Genomic DNA, 15660 nt, shown 5'->3' with positions numbered 1-15660 from the left:
TTCATCTGTCTGTGGGTCTGTGTTTGAATGTGAGGTTGCAGGGTGAGACAGGTGCAAAGGCAGGCATGGAGAGACGTGAACCACCTGGGCTTCTCAAGATGACTTAGAGGCCACAGAGATGCTTGTATGTGATGCTGGTGGTCAGTTACACTCTCCGTCTCTCTTTATCCCAATCACATGGATGAATGGCAATGCACCAACACACAAAATACCTTTACATCTCTATCTGTTTTCTCTCTTTCTCTCCCTGCCACTCTTTCTGTCCTTCCTTCCTTCCTTCTTTCTCCTCTATTCGCTGCCATTGGTGCACTCGTGGTAATGATGTGTATAGGGTATCATTATCTTTTCCTTGTTTATTTCTGGAGCCTGTGGGTGGCAGGGAGGAGATGGGGAGGGCCCAGGTTTAACCATAATGTTTTGTTTCAGTATAGCATTACATAATATGCTCAGTAGAGCATTTTCCGTATAGTGCCTGTACCTTCAGTAAAGAATTTCATAATACACCCAGAATTCCCTATTTTTCCAGTTTACTTTTACTTTATTATTACCATCTCTTCTGACAGTGTGGAATAAATTAGTTATAGATAATTAAATTCACACTGCTTTATATAGATTTTATGGTTACCAAATTGCTGTGTAAAAGTGTGTTGTCATAGCAATGCTGTTTTCTTTGTCCAAATGCTGTGGTGGTCTTTCATCTCTATCCATGTTTTCTCTCTCCTCCACCTTCAAAGTCCTTTGTGTTTTTCAAATGTCCCAATGCAGAATGAGTTGTGTGTTTGGTTGTGGTGTAAATGTCCTCCAGATGGGCTTGTTGTAATAGGCCCAGGTGCGCCGGCTTAAAGGCCCCACATCCAATCGACCTTTCACCCCCGGTGTAGGTCAGCGAAGGGCACCAGCCCAGCTCTCCAGTCAATGTAAACACGAGCCTGAAATCCGGCCTTATCACTCCATTCAGATGGAGAGGAGCGCTACAGCCAGCGCTGACAGAGGGAGAGACATGGAGAGATAAAGAAAGAGCCATATGTTTGGAGGACACATTTCATACATTACAGCGATTCCCAAGACTGAGCTTGTCTTCTATTGTTTGCATTCTAAACCCAAGCAGGAACAGCAAACATGACAAGCAGAGCCAGTAGTTATTTGCGTACGAACACCACCAGCTGCATTGGACCTGAAGGATTATATCGGGTTGGTCTGGATAAATGCAACTCGCTGGTTACTCTCCTGTCTTATCAATTATATTTCTCTGTCTCTCTCTCTCTCTCTCTCTCTCTCTCTCTCTCTCTCTCTCTCTCTCTCTCTCTCTCGTGTCTCTCTCTCTCTCTACTATCTGTCTATCCATCCTATCTCAGCAGCTCCAGGGTATCCTCGATTCTCAGGGAGTCTGGCCCACACCTTCCTTCCCATGAGCCACTTGGATCACCATGCCAACAGCGGAGTTCTCTACGGGCAGCACCGTTTCTATGACACTCAAAAAGGTGAGGCACAAGATGATTAAAATTTAATCAGACAGAAATAAGACATTTAAATCCAATTTATACAACCAAGTATGCAGTAATTTGATTTGGAATATTTGATATGAGGATGCCTATAGGGATACTATCATGAGAGCTAAATAATCTAATTCTGTCATTGCCTTTTCCTTTCTTGACTAATGCATTCCTCTTTATTGGCCTGTCTTCCTTCATCTCACAGAGAACTTCTATCTTCGAAGCCTCCCGTCCCAGCCTCCTCTCATCTCAGCCAATCACAGTCTGCCACCAATGTCCAGGGCAGGTCCAGGACACACTCAGGGGTCCTGCAGCAGAGACAGAGACCCGGGGGGAGGGTCAGGTCTACATAAGGGTCTGAAGGAGGGGTCTGTGGAGAGGGGAGTGGTACCCACCAAGGACAAGGAGAGGTCCAGCAGCAAACAGGAGGCCAAGGAAAGGCAGCAGCAGCAGCACCACAGCCACCAGCCACCCCAGCCCACGCATCACCACCATTCCCACCCCCATCAGCAGCACCCTCACTACCCACAGCACCCGCTGCCCTTAGAGGAGGTCAACAGTAGGGCACTGGAGAGGCACAAGACGTCCCTCACCATGGAGTACAGCAAGGAGCACCCCCAGACCATGGGCAAGCCCCTCAGCGCCTGTCTGCACAATGGCAAGATGCAAAATGGAGACACAGGAACTGGAGCAGGGGCGAAGGCCTCCATGTCCAGCTGTGGGGAGGGCACCGCCCGCGGAGCTATGGGGGGTGGGGGGAGCAGCCAGGCCAGACATATGGGGTCCAGCGGCAGCAGTCGCTGCACCAAAGAGGGGGTGAGTGGGGAGATGAGGATCAGCGAACAGCCCTCAGACTGTCTGGAAAGGGGTCAGGCGCCGCTCCACCACTCCCTGTCCTACTCTGTACCCCCACCCTTGCACATGGGCTCTGCTGCTGGAGGGGCCCATCCCCATCCCCACCCTCACGCTCACCCCCACACTCACCCTCATCCAGGGGGCTTCCACTGCCTCCAGCTCCACCCCAGCCATCCACACCACCCACATCACTCCCACCACGCACATCACCACCCGGACTTCTTCTGCCCGCCCCCTCCCGCTCCTCTAGCCAACCCCTCCTCACATGAGAGGGGGCCAGCCAATGCGGGGCGCGAGCCTAAAGTCACAGGGCCTACATTTGTGCCATCTGTGGGACACCTGGGGGACAAGTCCAGCGGGCCCTTCCAGCTTGGCAACCCTGACTGTCAGGGGGTGGGTGGTGGAGGTGGAGGGGGCAATGCCAAGGACAAGGTCATGGAAAAGAATGGAGGTGGTGGGCACCATAGTAATTGGCACAGAAAACAACAACAACAACAACAACAGCAACAACAACAACAACAACAACCCCAGCAACAGCAGCACCCATACAGAAAGGCAGAGAAAGCTCCAGATTGGATGCAGTCGCACCACCACCACCTCCAGCCCTCACAGCTTCCCCCACCTCCCCAACAACAACAGCCTCCACATCCCCAACAGCAGCACCAGGTCGTGCGTTCCCGCAGTGCCGAGTGCATCAACAGCGGTGTGGACACAGATGTGTTCAGGGCCTCGCTACCCCAGGGGCCCAAGGCTGGACACTCTGTCCCCCACTCTGTCAACACTTCTCCCTACAGAGACTGTTCCCATCCAGGGCCCCCACCCAACTCCTCCCCCCTTGGGGGTAAAGGTATGGCTCAACATGGTGGAGCTGGAGCAGGCCCTGGTCCTGGGGCGGGGGGTAGCTGCTCCTTACAGAGAGATGGTCAAAAGGTAGCCAGGATCCGCCACCAGCAGCATGGCCGGCCTGGCCCAGATGCCCCTTCTCCAGCTGAGCTGAACCAGGGGAACAGTCAGGAGCTGAAGAGGAAGATGGACATGTCTCCTTATGGGTACAGCAGCAACAGTGGGCAGCACCACCACCAGCAGCCCCCAGTGCCACCCTGGGCCATGAGGCCTCCCCACCACATGCCACAGCCTGAGGAGGAGCAGAGGAAGTCTTACATGGAGTTAGGGAGCACTAGCCGGCAGCATCCCCAGCAGCAGCAACAGCAGCCAGGCATGGGCCTGCCTCCTCCCCAGCCTTCCTCTGCACCTCCTCTCAGCCAGCAACAACAGCAGCAACAGCAGCAGCAGCAGCAGCAGCAGCAGCAGCAGCAGCAGCAGCAGCAGCAGCAGCAGCAGCAACCTGAGCCCCAGGGCCCAACACAGGGGGAGAGCAGTGCCATGAAAAGCCTGCTGAAGTATAGCAACCAACAGCAGCCCCTGCTCCTCTCCCAGAAGAGTCCCTTTGGGGGGCTGGGCAGCCTCAAATCAGGCCCTGCTGGGGGAAGCTGTGCCCTGCAGGGCAGCAAACAGACTCTACCTACCAGGAAGGGCCCATCCAATGACAGTGAGCGCCCTGATTGCAGTGGGCGGAGCCGGGATATGGGGGAGGCAGGTCATGGAGAAAGCGAGGTGCGACAGCCGCCAGTGGGAATTGCAGTGGCTGTTGCCAGACAAAGGGAGCCTCCTTGTCGTTCAGCAGACAGTCACCCCAGCAGCCGGCAGGGCAGGGTGCACCCCTCTGTGAAAGGTAAGCGCCCCGGGTCACTGCTTCAATAAACAGAGGTGCAGGGAAGTGAGAGCAGCTTGTTTATCTGTGACCTGTGGATGACCTGGCTGTGAAAAAATAAACCTGAGACAAGCAAAGCCTAAAGTTGAAAAAGCATGATTTGAGAAAAAGTAAAATACTGGTGAAAATAGTTTTTTGCTCATTTCTATCATTTTTGCATTACTTCAGGCCAACATAGATTTTATTCAGTACATTGAGTATCTTGTTATGTATGTAATTCTCATTGGCTTTTACTGCTCAGTATGAATTGCTCTGAAGTAACCCATTGACACATTAACCCCAAGCCATAACAATTCAATGTGAAGAGAGCGGTGTCCATATTATTTAGCTTTCTTGCTCCTTTCAGGCAATAACCAATAACTGTTCCCAGAAAGGCAATATTTGAGTAAACGGAAAAGCATAGTTTCATTTTGAATTAATACTTGCAAACAGAGCAATTTGCTCCACACCTTATCAATATTGCTGAGCTTGGCTCAAAGTGCTTGTTGTTTCTGTATTTGGTGTTGGCTAATGACAATATCAGTAAGTCTCCTTAACAGACCCTACCACAAATAATACAAATCAAAGCTAGGTAATATTTTAAACAAGGCAATAATCAACACTTCATCCTCTATGAATGATGCAGTCCCCCTCACGACCAATCAGTAATAAATATGTCACCTCGTTTTGACCTGTGATTGCCTCACCCAGCGACTGCCAATTGGTGTAATTTTAAAAATGCTGGAGAGCATCTTTCCACTGACAGAGAGATGGACAGACGAACGAAAGAATGGGGGGCATCTTGGGGGGCAAAAATATGTAAAATAGAGGTATGATGAGGGAAATGAAAAAACAATCGAGGAAAAGAAGAGAAACGTATATGAGAGTATGGTCTAGACTGGGTTTTAGAAAGGTATAAAAAGATAGCTAGAAAGAAGGCAGCACTAAGCACTGTCAGTGTTCCAGGAGGGTCTCCTGTGAGCCGGGTTAGGTAGTGTTTAGAGAGATGGTGAGAGACTGGGGAATATGCGCTCACCGGGGAACAGAAAGCTAATGGTTAAGCTAATGTTTGTCTCCCAGGACCACCCCGCTCCATGTATCCCTCAGATCCTGCCACTGAGGAGGAGAGGAAGAGGATGAGTGGAGAACAGATAGGTCTGACTTGCTTGGACAGAGACAGAGAGGCATACATCAGGTGAGCGACTGCAAAGCTACTCCGTATCCGAATCCATAATCTGTATTGTTATCAGCCTTTACTTGTCATCATTCAAATATCCTTATCTTTGTCTTATTTTCCCCACGCTAGGGATAATAAGGAACGAGTGGAGTTTGCAAGGATCCACCCCTCCAACAGTTGTCACGGTGACCTCACCTCTCATCTCATGGTCCCAGGCGGGACTTCCCTTCAATCTGGCCAATTAGGAGATCCCTCTGCACATTCTGCTCACCATCACTGGATGCCAAGAACTGGAAGCCCCTCCCTATGGATGACAGGACACTCCTATGGTGAGGGAATATGAATACTTTTGGAAATTAGGAAGCTGAAATTTTGCTATTGCATCGCAGCTGTGTAACTCTATGGTGTAACTCCATTTAATTTAGTGACAGTAGTATGTTACAGTATGCAACAGAAGGTAGTACAGCTGAGGCATATATCAAAAATCGAGGTATTTTTATCCTCAGCCGACTTGGAGAAGGTCAGTCGTGCTTTTATATAATCTCGCTCTGACTGTAACTCCCTTAATGCCTGCCGCAGTCAAAACTCAATCTCTCATCTTCGAGCTTGTACAGAATTCAGCAGCCAGGATTTTACAGAGATCACATCACCCCAATTTTAGCATCTTTTCGCTAGTTGCCAGTCAGTTTTAGAATTTATTTCATTTCTTCACTGATTAATTTTAAAGCTCAGCAAGGTTTGACCCCTATATTGTTGACCTTTTAACCCCCTATGAATGAGTGTAGCCTGAGATCCTGTAGCACTGTGCCCTTCTGAAGGTTTCTCGATCTAGACTCAAGACTCTAGACTTCAGACTAATTTGTTCAGACTTGCTTCTATGTAATGATTTATCTTAAACTGTCTCTTATTGTTCTTATTTGTTCCTATCATTTTTAATTTGTCTAGTGTCTTCTGGCTGCACTTTGTAAACTGTTTTTAGATAAGTGCTATAAAAATACATTATAGCCTACTATTTATTGTTAATATTATTATTACTGTTACAGTGTAACAGTTCTACGTTGAATATGACAGGTACGTAATTTAAACTGAGATCACTTCTGTATTGCAGGGATTGGTCATACGGCCCTGCACCAGAACCTGCCCCCAGGTTTCTCAGCAGCCATGCCAGGCCCTCTGCAGCCAGTCCTTCCCCTGCCCCAGGACCCCTCCGCCCAGCTGGTGGTCCTGCCCACGGAGCCCCCGGCCCATCCTGCTACCCATCACCTGGGTATGCCATAACCTCCTTTACTCCTCAAGTGAAATTGGAATTTATTTCTGTAGACAACACAACCTCCAAGAAATAGGAGAGTTTGTGCATTTGTGTGTGTGTTCCTTGTTCATTTCTTACATACATTCATGATCTGCCACACGTAAATCCATACATGCGGATTCACAAAATTCATATTCGACTACTTCACCTCCTACTGACTAGTTATTAATGCTGTGATTTCAGTGTTCATACATTGTGGATCCGATATTAAAATAACTCTGTTGGTGATCATGGTGGTACCAGCGCAGGCTGCTGATGAGCTTCCCTTTGATGGACTTGTTCTCTCCCTTTGCTGTACACATGCGTGCAACCACACACACACACACACACACACACATAGACAACAGCACAACGCACACACACATCACAGTTCAGGCGTTCCTGCACACCACCTGCTCCGCCCCGCAGGAATGGAACTCTCAATGGGTCAGGGTGCTCATCCAAAGCCATATGCACACACACACACACACACACACACACACACCATCACCACCACACCAGAGGAAGAGGAAGAGCGAGAGAGTGAGGGAGAGATCACTTCTCAAAAGTCATTGCAGACCCATATTCAGTGAGCAGGCTGTGAAATTTAATTAGCTCTCCATCCTCTGTGGTACGTTTCCTTCTGTGCTCCGCAGGAGTTCCAGCCGAGAGGGGAAGTGCATCCACAAAACCCCTCCCGCAGGAAACATTAGCCTAGCTGAGTTAATGTCTCTGAACAAGGGTTCTTGGTGTGTCTGGGAGAGAGGGGGTGGAAGGGCGGGTCAAGTTGGACATGCCCCTTAATGAGTGCTGTGTGAAACATAGAGTAGAAAAACACATTGGGTCGGGACTCATAGTGTGGGCCTGATCCCCAAGCTGAGCCTGTGTCATAGCCAATCTGTTCAGCTGCATCTCACCCACATTGACTTCCACTGGTCCTTCCACATAAGGAGAGAGGTTGTCCACCCCCAGACATGGGAACCAGGCTTCCTGCTGGCTCCCCTCACAGACCCCCTCTGTGGTTTGGCTGGGGCAGGTGGGACTTTTAGGCAGAGAAGCCATGTCGATCACTCCAGTGGGACAAATATACGTTTCCACTCATGGATTCTGACCACTAATCAACCTATCGGTCATCATCATCATTATTATCATCATCATCTGTACATATTTCATCATTGTCATGACTTATTTCCAGCATTCCAGCAAATTCTCAAGGCATTTCTTATGAGACAGAGTTCTGTTCAGAGCAGGGAGAGCGTGGGATTGCTGCTGCCTGGGGAGACCTTGTTCTCAGAAGTCAAAAATCCTTTTCGAAAAGATTTGTCTATGTCTATGCTACAAAATGTGAATACAATGATTTTTAAATGATCCATAATGATTTCACTGTTTTGTAATGTGTGTGTGGGAGGTAGATAATGACAGATAAGAATAACGCAATCTTCTATTCCAATGTGTTGCGCACAGTGTTGATGTGCACAAACCTATGCGAAAAGGTTGCACAAGTGTGTATGTGCGTGCATGCCATTGTGTTCTAAGGTAGCCTCCTCCATCATGACCCTCCTCCTTTCTCTCATTAGATGTGATGGAGCAGCCGGGGCTGTGGCCCCCTGTGTACGGCGCCCGGGGCCCACCCTCCCACATGCAGCATCCTGCTGTGTACTCCCGCTCCCAGTTTCTACGGCAACAGGAGCTGTACGCTCTCCAGCAGCATCAGCAGCTCCAGCATCAGCATCAACATCAGCACCAGAGCCACCAGTCGCAGCAGCCACAGCCACAGTCACAGCCTCAGCAGCAGCACAGAGCTGCCCACGGCATGGACATGCAACATCGAGTTACACACAACACACAGGTGATTAGAAAGTCAATGGAACCATGCAGGAATGACAAAGATGTCAGCTTGAAGAGAGCTCGATTTACATAGACTGATTTTCATGGGCATATGCAAAAACAAGCACTGCACCTTTGTATCGTGGATGGAAAATGCACACACACATGCAGTATATCTATCTATCTATCTATCTATCTATCTATCTATCTATCTATCTGTCTATCTGGCTATCTATTCAGATGCGCAGTTTACACAAAGACACACACAAATAGAAAATGAGATCTCTAGCAGAGTAAGTGAGAGTAAGTGAGTCATGAGTCAGCTTAAATTGTCACACGACTATTTAGCCACAGTGTGGGCCTATTCTTAGCTTCCCCAATATTATTCTGGGATCTGCTGATTTTCCCACAGGGATGGAGTGGGCTGAATATAGGCTGTGGGGCAAACAGCCTCGTCTGTTGTTGCACACACAGCACAGTCAATAGACCCACGGCACCCAAATGAATGCATGGTCCACCCCTATATCAAGTACTCATTAAGCCTTTTGTGTCAATGACTAGATTACAAGGGATTGGTTATTAAATCATGAATATAGGAATCCACTTGCTCTAAAGCTTTTTTTTTAGTTTGTTGTGCCCTTCAGTAAACGTAGAAATTAAAAATTACTTTATTTCCCTGCCCTAGATGCAGAAGAGACCAGATGAGCCCTCGGTTGAACTGGAGGAACTTATTTCTGAACCCAGGACGTCCAAACCTGCCAAGCCCTACTCTTACAACCCCCAGACCAGGAACACCTCTCCCCCTGGGGCCTGTGCTGCCCACCTGTCCCCCTGCTGCCAGTCGCCCTCACTACGACCTCACCCCAAAAGCACGCCCTCTACCCCCTGCCCTGCCCCGAGCCCTGCAGCTGCAGCCCCTCACTCTCCGGCCATCAGCCCCGCCCCGCCTCAGATACCCAAGGGGGCCGAGTCCCAGGACAAGAGAGGCGAGGGGCAGCCCCCGCAGGACTACCCAGAGTCTCTGGAGCCTGGTAAGCATAAGCATGTCTATGTGAGCACAAGCATACACACATGCCTCAATGATGTGTCTTTCAGCTGTTTTTGATGCACTGCATGTAATATCTAAACTATGAGCAACACGGATAAGATCAGGAAATAGCCTGTTGAAGGAAATGCTGTCTGTAATCAATTTAAGATGCTGCTGGGTTACAGATTTTTAGCTCTGTCCTTTCAAGACCTGAAAATGAGATGCCAAATAGGTCTGACACAGCAACAGAAGAAGGACAGTACAAGCTAGAATATAGCAGCAGCCTCTATCCAATGGTAATTGGAGGAGCCATTGTTGTTAATGATGCTTTTTTTCTGCTGGTGTTGTGGTAATGTGTGTGGGTGGCTCTGTTGGCGAGCCCCTGATTGACTGAACAGCTCGAAGCTGCAGAAAATGGCTGCCGGCTGAGCTGGGGCTTTCCAGTACTGTTACCTCGGTAATGACAGAGAAACACCTCGCTCCCAGCCCCCTCCTCTCCTCCACCCCCACAGGCCCCACACTCTCTTCATCATCATTAATGTCTGGCTAACGGCCGCCGCACGCCAGAGGAATTGTGTCAAGGCGCTCTGATAAACCAAAGGGCCTGGCCCACTTCAAATAACACACTCACACACACTTGCATGTGGTTCTCTACCCTTCCTGCTGCTGGGAGATCAAGGCAGAGAGCCACTTTATTTCCTTTTCCCCTGTTTTTCACCCCTCATGACCCCAGAGGTAGCATGGGAATAAAATTTAGAGTGGGGCTGATGTGTCATGCTTTTTGAACAGCCCAACACCTCTTAATGTAAGAGCATCATAAAGAGAAATAGTGATTGCTGTATTCTTCAGATGAAAAGTCACTTAGAAAAGTGGGACACAATGAGATATTCTATTGTGAAATGTCTACTCAGAATCTTTTTGCCAATATTGAGAATTTATGTTTCTATTAATTATATTTCTGTCTCCCTATAGACTTGCCTCCTGGGTACACCTACCCTGCCATTGCCATTGGTTACAGGAGCGGGCCCTCCCCCCAGGACGTCCGACTGGCTGAGCCAGCTGACCTGGAAGCAGTCCAGGTGGAGCCTGCTGAGCATGCTCCCCAGCCTCTCTCCAGCCTAGGGGAGGAGCTAGACTGCCAAGCCGTGGTCAGGCCCCTCCCAGAGCCACTCCCACAAGAGGAAGCAGAGCGGGAAGAGGAGGAAAGGGTGGTGGAGAGAGTTCTGGAGCAGAGGGAGGAGGTGGAGGCAGCAGCGGTAACAGCGGCCAGCTATGTGTCTGTGGAGAAGGAGGTGGAGGAGCAGGGGCCCGGCGAGGAGGAGGTGCTGGTTTGCCCCCCTGCTGAGAGCCCAGTGTGTGAGGCTGCTTCCTGTCCAATCCCCCTTTCCACAGAGGAGTGTGAAAGGTCAGAAGCTGTCATCACCTTGGAAGAGGAAGAAGAGGAGGAGGAGGCGGCGGCGAGTGAGGAGAGCCAGGTGGAGGATGTCCAGGAGGTCAAGGCGCCTGGAGAGCAGGAGCCAGAGCTGGCCACCATCATCGAGCTTGACCCTGCTTCCCCTGCAGCCCCTGAACCCGAGCCCACAGCCCCTGAGGAAGCAAAGGATGGGGAGCAGCATGAGAAGGAGATGACCCCTGATAACGCCTCAGTGGATTTGGTGTGCCTTTCCCCCGCTTCAGCCTCCACTCCCAGCCCTAGCCAGGCAACCGTCGCCGTTCCCCACAAGCCTCCTGTGCCCTGCTACTGGAGCCTGGAGCTGCTGATCGCCGCCGCCTTCTGCACAGACGTACCTCCGTTCCCCTTGTTCCCTTTCAGCGCCCCGTCGGTCGCCCAGTCGCAGCCCAGCCCGCACCATGGCATGGAGCTGCTGAGCGAGTTGGCGGATCTCGAGCTGCAGCAGCAAAGACGCACCTGTGGGAAAAGCCAGGGTGAGGAAACTGCGGGTCTCACATTACTCATGTTACACATTAACATGCACTCAGAAGCACACTCATATCAGCAGAATGCACTTTTCTCTCCTAGTTTACCCTCCTTTCCCTCCCCGTCCACTGAGACCAACTCCCACTCCCCCCTCAGGCCTAGCCTCCGTCACTCAGTGTTCTCTCCCAGATACTCCTCTCTTCCTGCTGGTCTCAAGAGCCTCTGGTGTATTCTAACACCTCCCCAGAGAAGCTGCCTGCATGCCTGCTTGCCGATTCTCTTCTTTGGTGTGTTAAAGGCACTTTTACTTCCTAAAAGGCTGTTCTAACGATGGAGAGGCCTCAGGAGAGGGAGAAGAAGCAGGAGGACAGGGCTGAACTGCTAGTGAGGCTGTACACCTCCCTCCCTCTCTCCCTCCCTCCCTACTGCCTCCCACCTTTCCTTAGGGAGCTGTCTCTCTGTCTCTCCATCCTGCCGCCGTTTGATCCACACGCGTGCACAAACGCACACACCCAAGCACACATGAAAACACACACACACACACACTCACAAATACACACACTTTAACAAAAAGGAAAAAACAGCAATTGGCTTCCCCTCTCCCCCAAACACAACGCGTTACTGAAAGTTAGTGTGTAATCACAAAAGCAGTCGATGTTTTCAGCACCCTGGAGCATTGCCTGGCTAATTAGACCCCATTGTTTTAAAGTGCCTTTAAAAGCTTCCTTGTTTTTCAAAGCACCATGTGTTTTTTTTCATTCATGCAAAAGGATGTTTTGTGTTTACCACAGCATCCTAATGCATTTAACTGCTCCCAAAAGAGGTTTCTATAAAAAGGGTATCATCAACTGATTTCAGAGTCAGTGATGTTGTCTTCGTGATGTGATATTGTTTGATTGGGGAGTGGCAAACATCATTTTAGACTCACAACAATAGTCTGTGCTAAAAACAAGTGAGAAGAATCAGTTTTTGCTTTTTATCCGTTGAAACACTTAAGGCAGTGTGACTTTGTAAACTAAATTCCATGTTGCCCCTCATAACTAGGCTTCATCCCCTGATATCCAGGCTCAAGTCCAGTCCATTAATGGTAGATAGAATCCAGTCAGTGCCACAGGCAGATAGGACTATATAGGAAAAGCCTGGCCCAGATGGCCACTGACACAGCAGCATCTGTTAAGTCCACATTGACATGACCTCTGAAAGGATATGCCACTGCTCCCTCATGCTGGCTTAATCTGCCCACTTTCCCTCCATTTCTCTCTCTCTTGCCATTCATTTGCTATGGAAGGTTATGTCACAAGATAGATAATGCTGAAATATAATACTGAGCTGCATATGCAGGATTTGATGCTGAATGTGCACACCAATCCCTCACATGCACAAAAATGCCCCTTTCCTTCTTACTTAGTTAGACATGTTTTTTTTTTTTTTGTCAGTTTTTAAGGATACAAGCTTACTTCCCTTGCACAGCATCTCTCAGTCATAAGGATGCTTATACACGTCAACCCAATTACAATTACATTTTTGGTTTGTTTCTCATAGGAGAGGAGTTGCTGATTTTTGACCTCCAGAGCCTTGCTACCCTGGCAACAGCCCGAGCCCTGGAGATGGGCTCCCAGGAGGGCAGCAGTGTGGGTGCAGGGCGCCACTGCCCCGCCCGCAGGATCCTCAATCTGCGTAGGAAATGCAGCTGGACACCGCGCAACGAACCAGTAAGACTGTTTAAGCCCCAAAACACAAAAATCTTCTTTCTGGCATTTCAATGTTATCTTCTTCAATTAATGGCAAATCACTGAAAGATTTGCGTTTGGCCTTGAACTCGCTCGCTTGGGTGAGCGATTATTTTTAACGTTAAAAATAACCACTAATGTTGTGTACTTCAGGTGTGCCCGGCCAAAGGTGGCATGGAAACAATGGACGGTCCCGAGCTTGCAATGCGTGTGAAGTTGGCTGAGCTGCAGCGACGCTACAAGGAGAAGCAGCGGGAGCTAGCCAAGCTTCAGAGGAAGCATGATCATCAGTGAGTATGGCCTTGCATGTCCTCCTTTACCTCAAGCTTTGTACTCCCATCTCCTCCAGCCGACCTTTTGAACTGCTTTCAGAGCAGCAGCAAAAACTCCTTGACACACTTTCTGCCAGTTTCAGAGAGGATTCCTTTATTTATTTTGTAGCTGCTCCAACCATTGTGTTTAGATATAGTATCTGAGTGTCCCCCTTTGTGTTTGTGTGTGTGTGTGTGTGTGTGTGTGTGTGTGTGTGTGTTGGCACGTGCATGTGCAAGCAGGAAGGAGGAAACACCTCGCAGCCCTGCGCGACGAGGACCGGGGCGGCCCAGGAAGCGGAAACCCACCCTCACCACAGGCCCTGTGTCCTCATGTGAGGGCCAGAGAAAAGTCAAGTGAGTATCGCTCAGTCCATCTCCTCTGCCTGGCTGTAGTCCAGCCATGCCTGATAAGCCCCTCTGTACCACTGGCACACAGGGACTGCCTCTCATTGGCATAAACAGGAAATGGGAGAACACAGCTGACCCTTTCAAGGAAGTCCACTTGAGCCCATTCTTAACGTAATCAACACCAGCGCTCAATTGTACAACAGCGTAATCTGTCAGTTGTGTGCTTGTGTATGTGTGCACGAGGAATGTGTATGTATTTTCTATATATATGCTCATGTGGGCGTGTGTGTGTGTGCATGTGTGTGTCTCAATAGGCGTCCTCCCAGTGGATCCTAAACCTGAATGGCATGACTGTGAGTGCCATGCTGAACTTGGCTGGGCTGGGCTGGGCTGGGCTGGGTTGGGGGGGGGGGGGTTGTAGGACTGCAAGCTAGCTGGCTGCTGGCTGTTGAGGAGGGGGGGGGGGGGGGGTGACAGGCGGAGGCTGTAATTAGAGTACCGTGAATTCTCCTGTAATCTGTCCCAGCAGCAGGAATGTGACACACCACTGCCATTACAGCCCCGCAGGGTCACCAGGGGTCCAAAGGATAACAGGTCGGTCAGACAGTCCAGGCAGTCATAGAGATAAGCTGACATTTAGGGCTTTGATGCTGCATGGGTGTGTGTGTGTGTGTGTGTGTGTGTGTGTGTGTATGAGAGAAACGGGGAGTGAATGAGTTCGAGAGTGAGAGAAATGGAAGAAGAGAAAGAGGGAGAGGGAGAGACTGGAGGATATTCAAGAAACGAGGACCCTACTATCTCAAAATGTATTGATGACACTAAAAAGTAAGCTAAATGCTTTTGCCAAAGCAGTAGCTAATTGCTCACCAGTGCTGTTATGATCGGTGGGGGGATTGGGGGGATGGGGGGGACGGGGGGTGGGGCGGTAAAGGTTTGCTGGCAAGCTTCAATTAGTCCTGTCATCAGGGTTTGGAAGGGCTTCGTGCACTAAGTGCCACCTCGCAGCGCTCTCTATGTCTGTCTGTCTGTCAGTCTCTCTCTCTCTCTCTCTCTCTTTCTCTTTCTCTCACTCTGTGGTTTCTGGGCAACGGGCCACCGTGTTCCCAGCTGCCCCTCTGCGATGTCACCTCCACTCTCCTTCCACCCATGTACCCCTGCCCCCTCGCCAGGCCAGCGCTGATCCGAGTGGGGACGCTGATGCTGGGTGACAATGACACCCAAATGAAAGGGTAACAGGCCAGGGCCCTGCAGCGGAGTGCAGCGGAGGGAGGGTGGAGGTTGGGGTGGGGGTGGGATGGTGGGGGTGGTGGTGGTGGGGCGAGGTCCAGAAGTGGCCTTTCCTGCAGGCCACACGACAGTAAACCAGGGTCTGTCTCTCTATTGTGTCAAAAATTGAGCTGCGGCTACCAACAGCTGCGGTACGTATTTTTTGCTCCAAGTCTACCAGGTTCTCCGTGTTTCTGTCACAGATCTGTGTGTACGAAGCAGCGGAGAATGACATGATGCTTCTGAATGAGGCGCAGGCAGGCAGACTGGGGACAGATTGGCCCCATGTTGCGTTACATGGCAGGGTTATGTAAAAGCATGTACTGTACCTGCCACTCATGCCACTACAAGACGCTGACGCTCGGGAGCTCTGATGGAGGGCAGTGGGTCAGTGGGTAACAGCCCAGCCCCTCCTTCCTTACTTCATTCTGCTTGGACCAGAGGGAGCGTCTGTATGCGTGCATATGTGTGTGTGTGTGTGTCTGTGTTTTTGAGCGCGTGTGTGATGCATTCAAGTCTCCCTGCCTCTACATTTGCTAATTCATGCATCTGTGCAATGTGTGTGCTGTATGTATGCATGCAGCTGTGTGTTCATGAGCATGTACGTGTGTGTTGTTTGTTCTTGTGTGTGCCTGTGTAATTCCTGTGGGTAGAGACCCGGGATCCT

General features: G+C 50.1%; 1 protein-coding gene across 1 annotated transcript in view; it reads left to right on the top strand.

Moving 5' to 3' along the window:
• bahcc1a (BAH domain and coiled-coil containing 1a) overlaps positions 1-15660 on the top strand; it is a 67289-nt gene that overhangs the window by 36982 nt on the left and 14647 nt on the right. The window contains exons 3-13 of the mRNA XM_078284578.1: positions 1356-1481; positions 1699-4080; positions 5179-5293; positions 5405-5604; positions 6384-6542; positions 8141-8412; positions 9076-9421; positions 10390-11343; positions 12878-13047; positions 13219-13355; positions 13620-13733. Coding sequence (XP_078140704.1) covers positions 1356-1481; positions 1699-4080; positions 5179-5293; positions 5405-5604; positions 6384-6542; positions 8141-8412; positions 9076-9421; positions 10390-11343; positions 12878-13047; positions 13219-13355; positions 13620-13733 — 4975 coding nt within the window. The remainder of the gene's footprint in view (positions 1-1355; positions 1482-1698; positions 4081-5178; positions 5294-5404; positions 5605-6383; positions 6543-8140; positions 8413-9075; positions 9422-10389; positions 11344-12877; positions 13048-13218; positions 13356-13619; positions 13734-15660) is intronic.

The sequence above is a fragment of the Centroberyx gerrardi genome, chromosome 7 (genome assembly GCF_048128805.1).
Source record: "Centroberyx gerrardi isolate f3 chromosome 7, fCenGer3.hap1.cur.20231027, whole genome shotgun sequence".
Classification (NCBI taxonomy): Eukaryota; Metazoa; Chordata; class Actinopteri; order Beryciformes; family Berycidae; genus Centroberyx; species Centroberyx gerrardi.
This window is presented reverse-complemented; position numbering and strand designations above follow the sequence as displayed.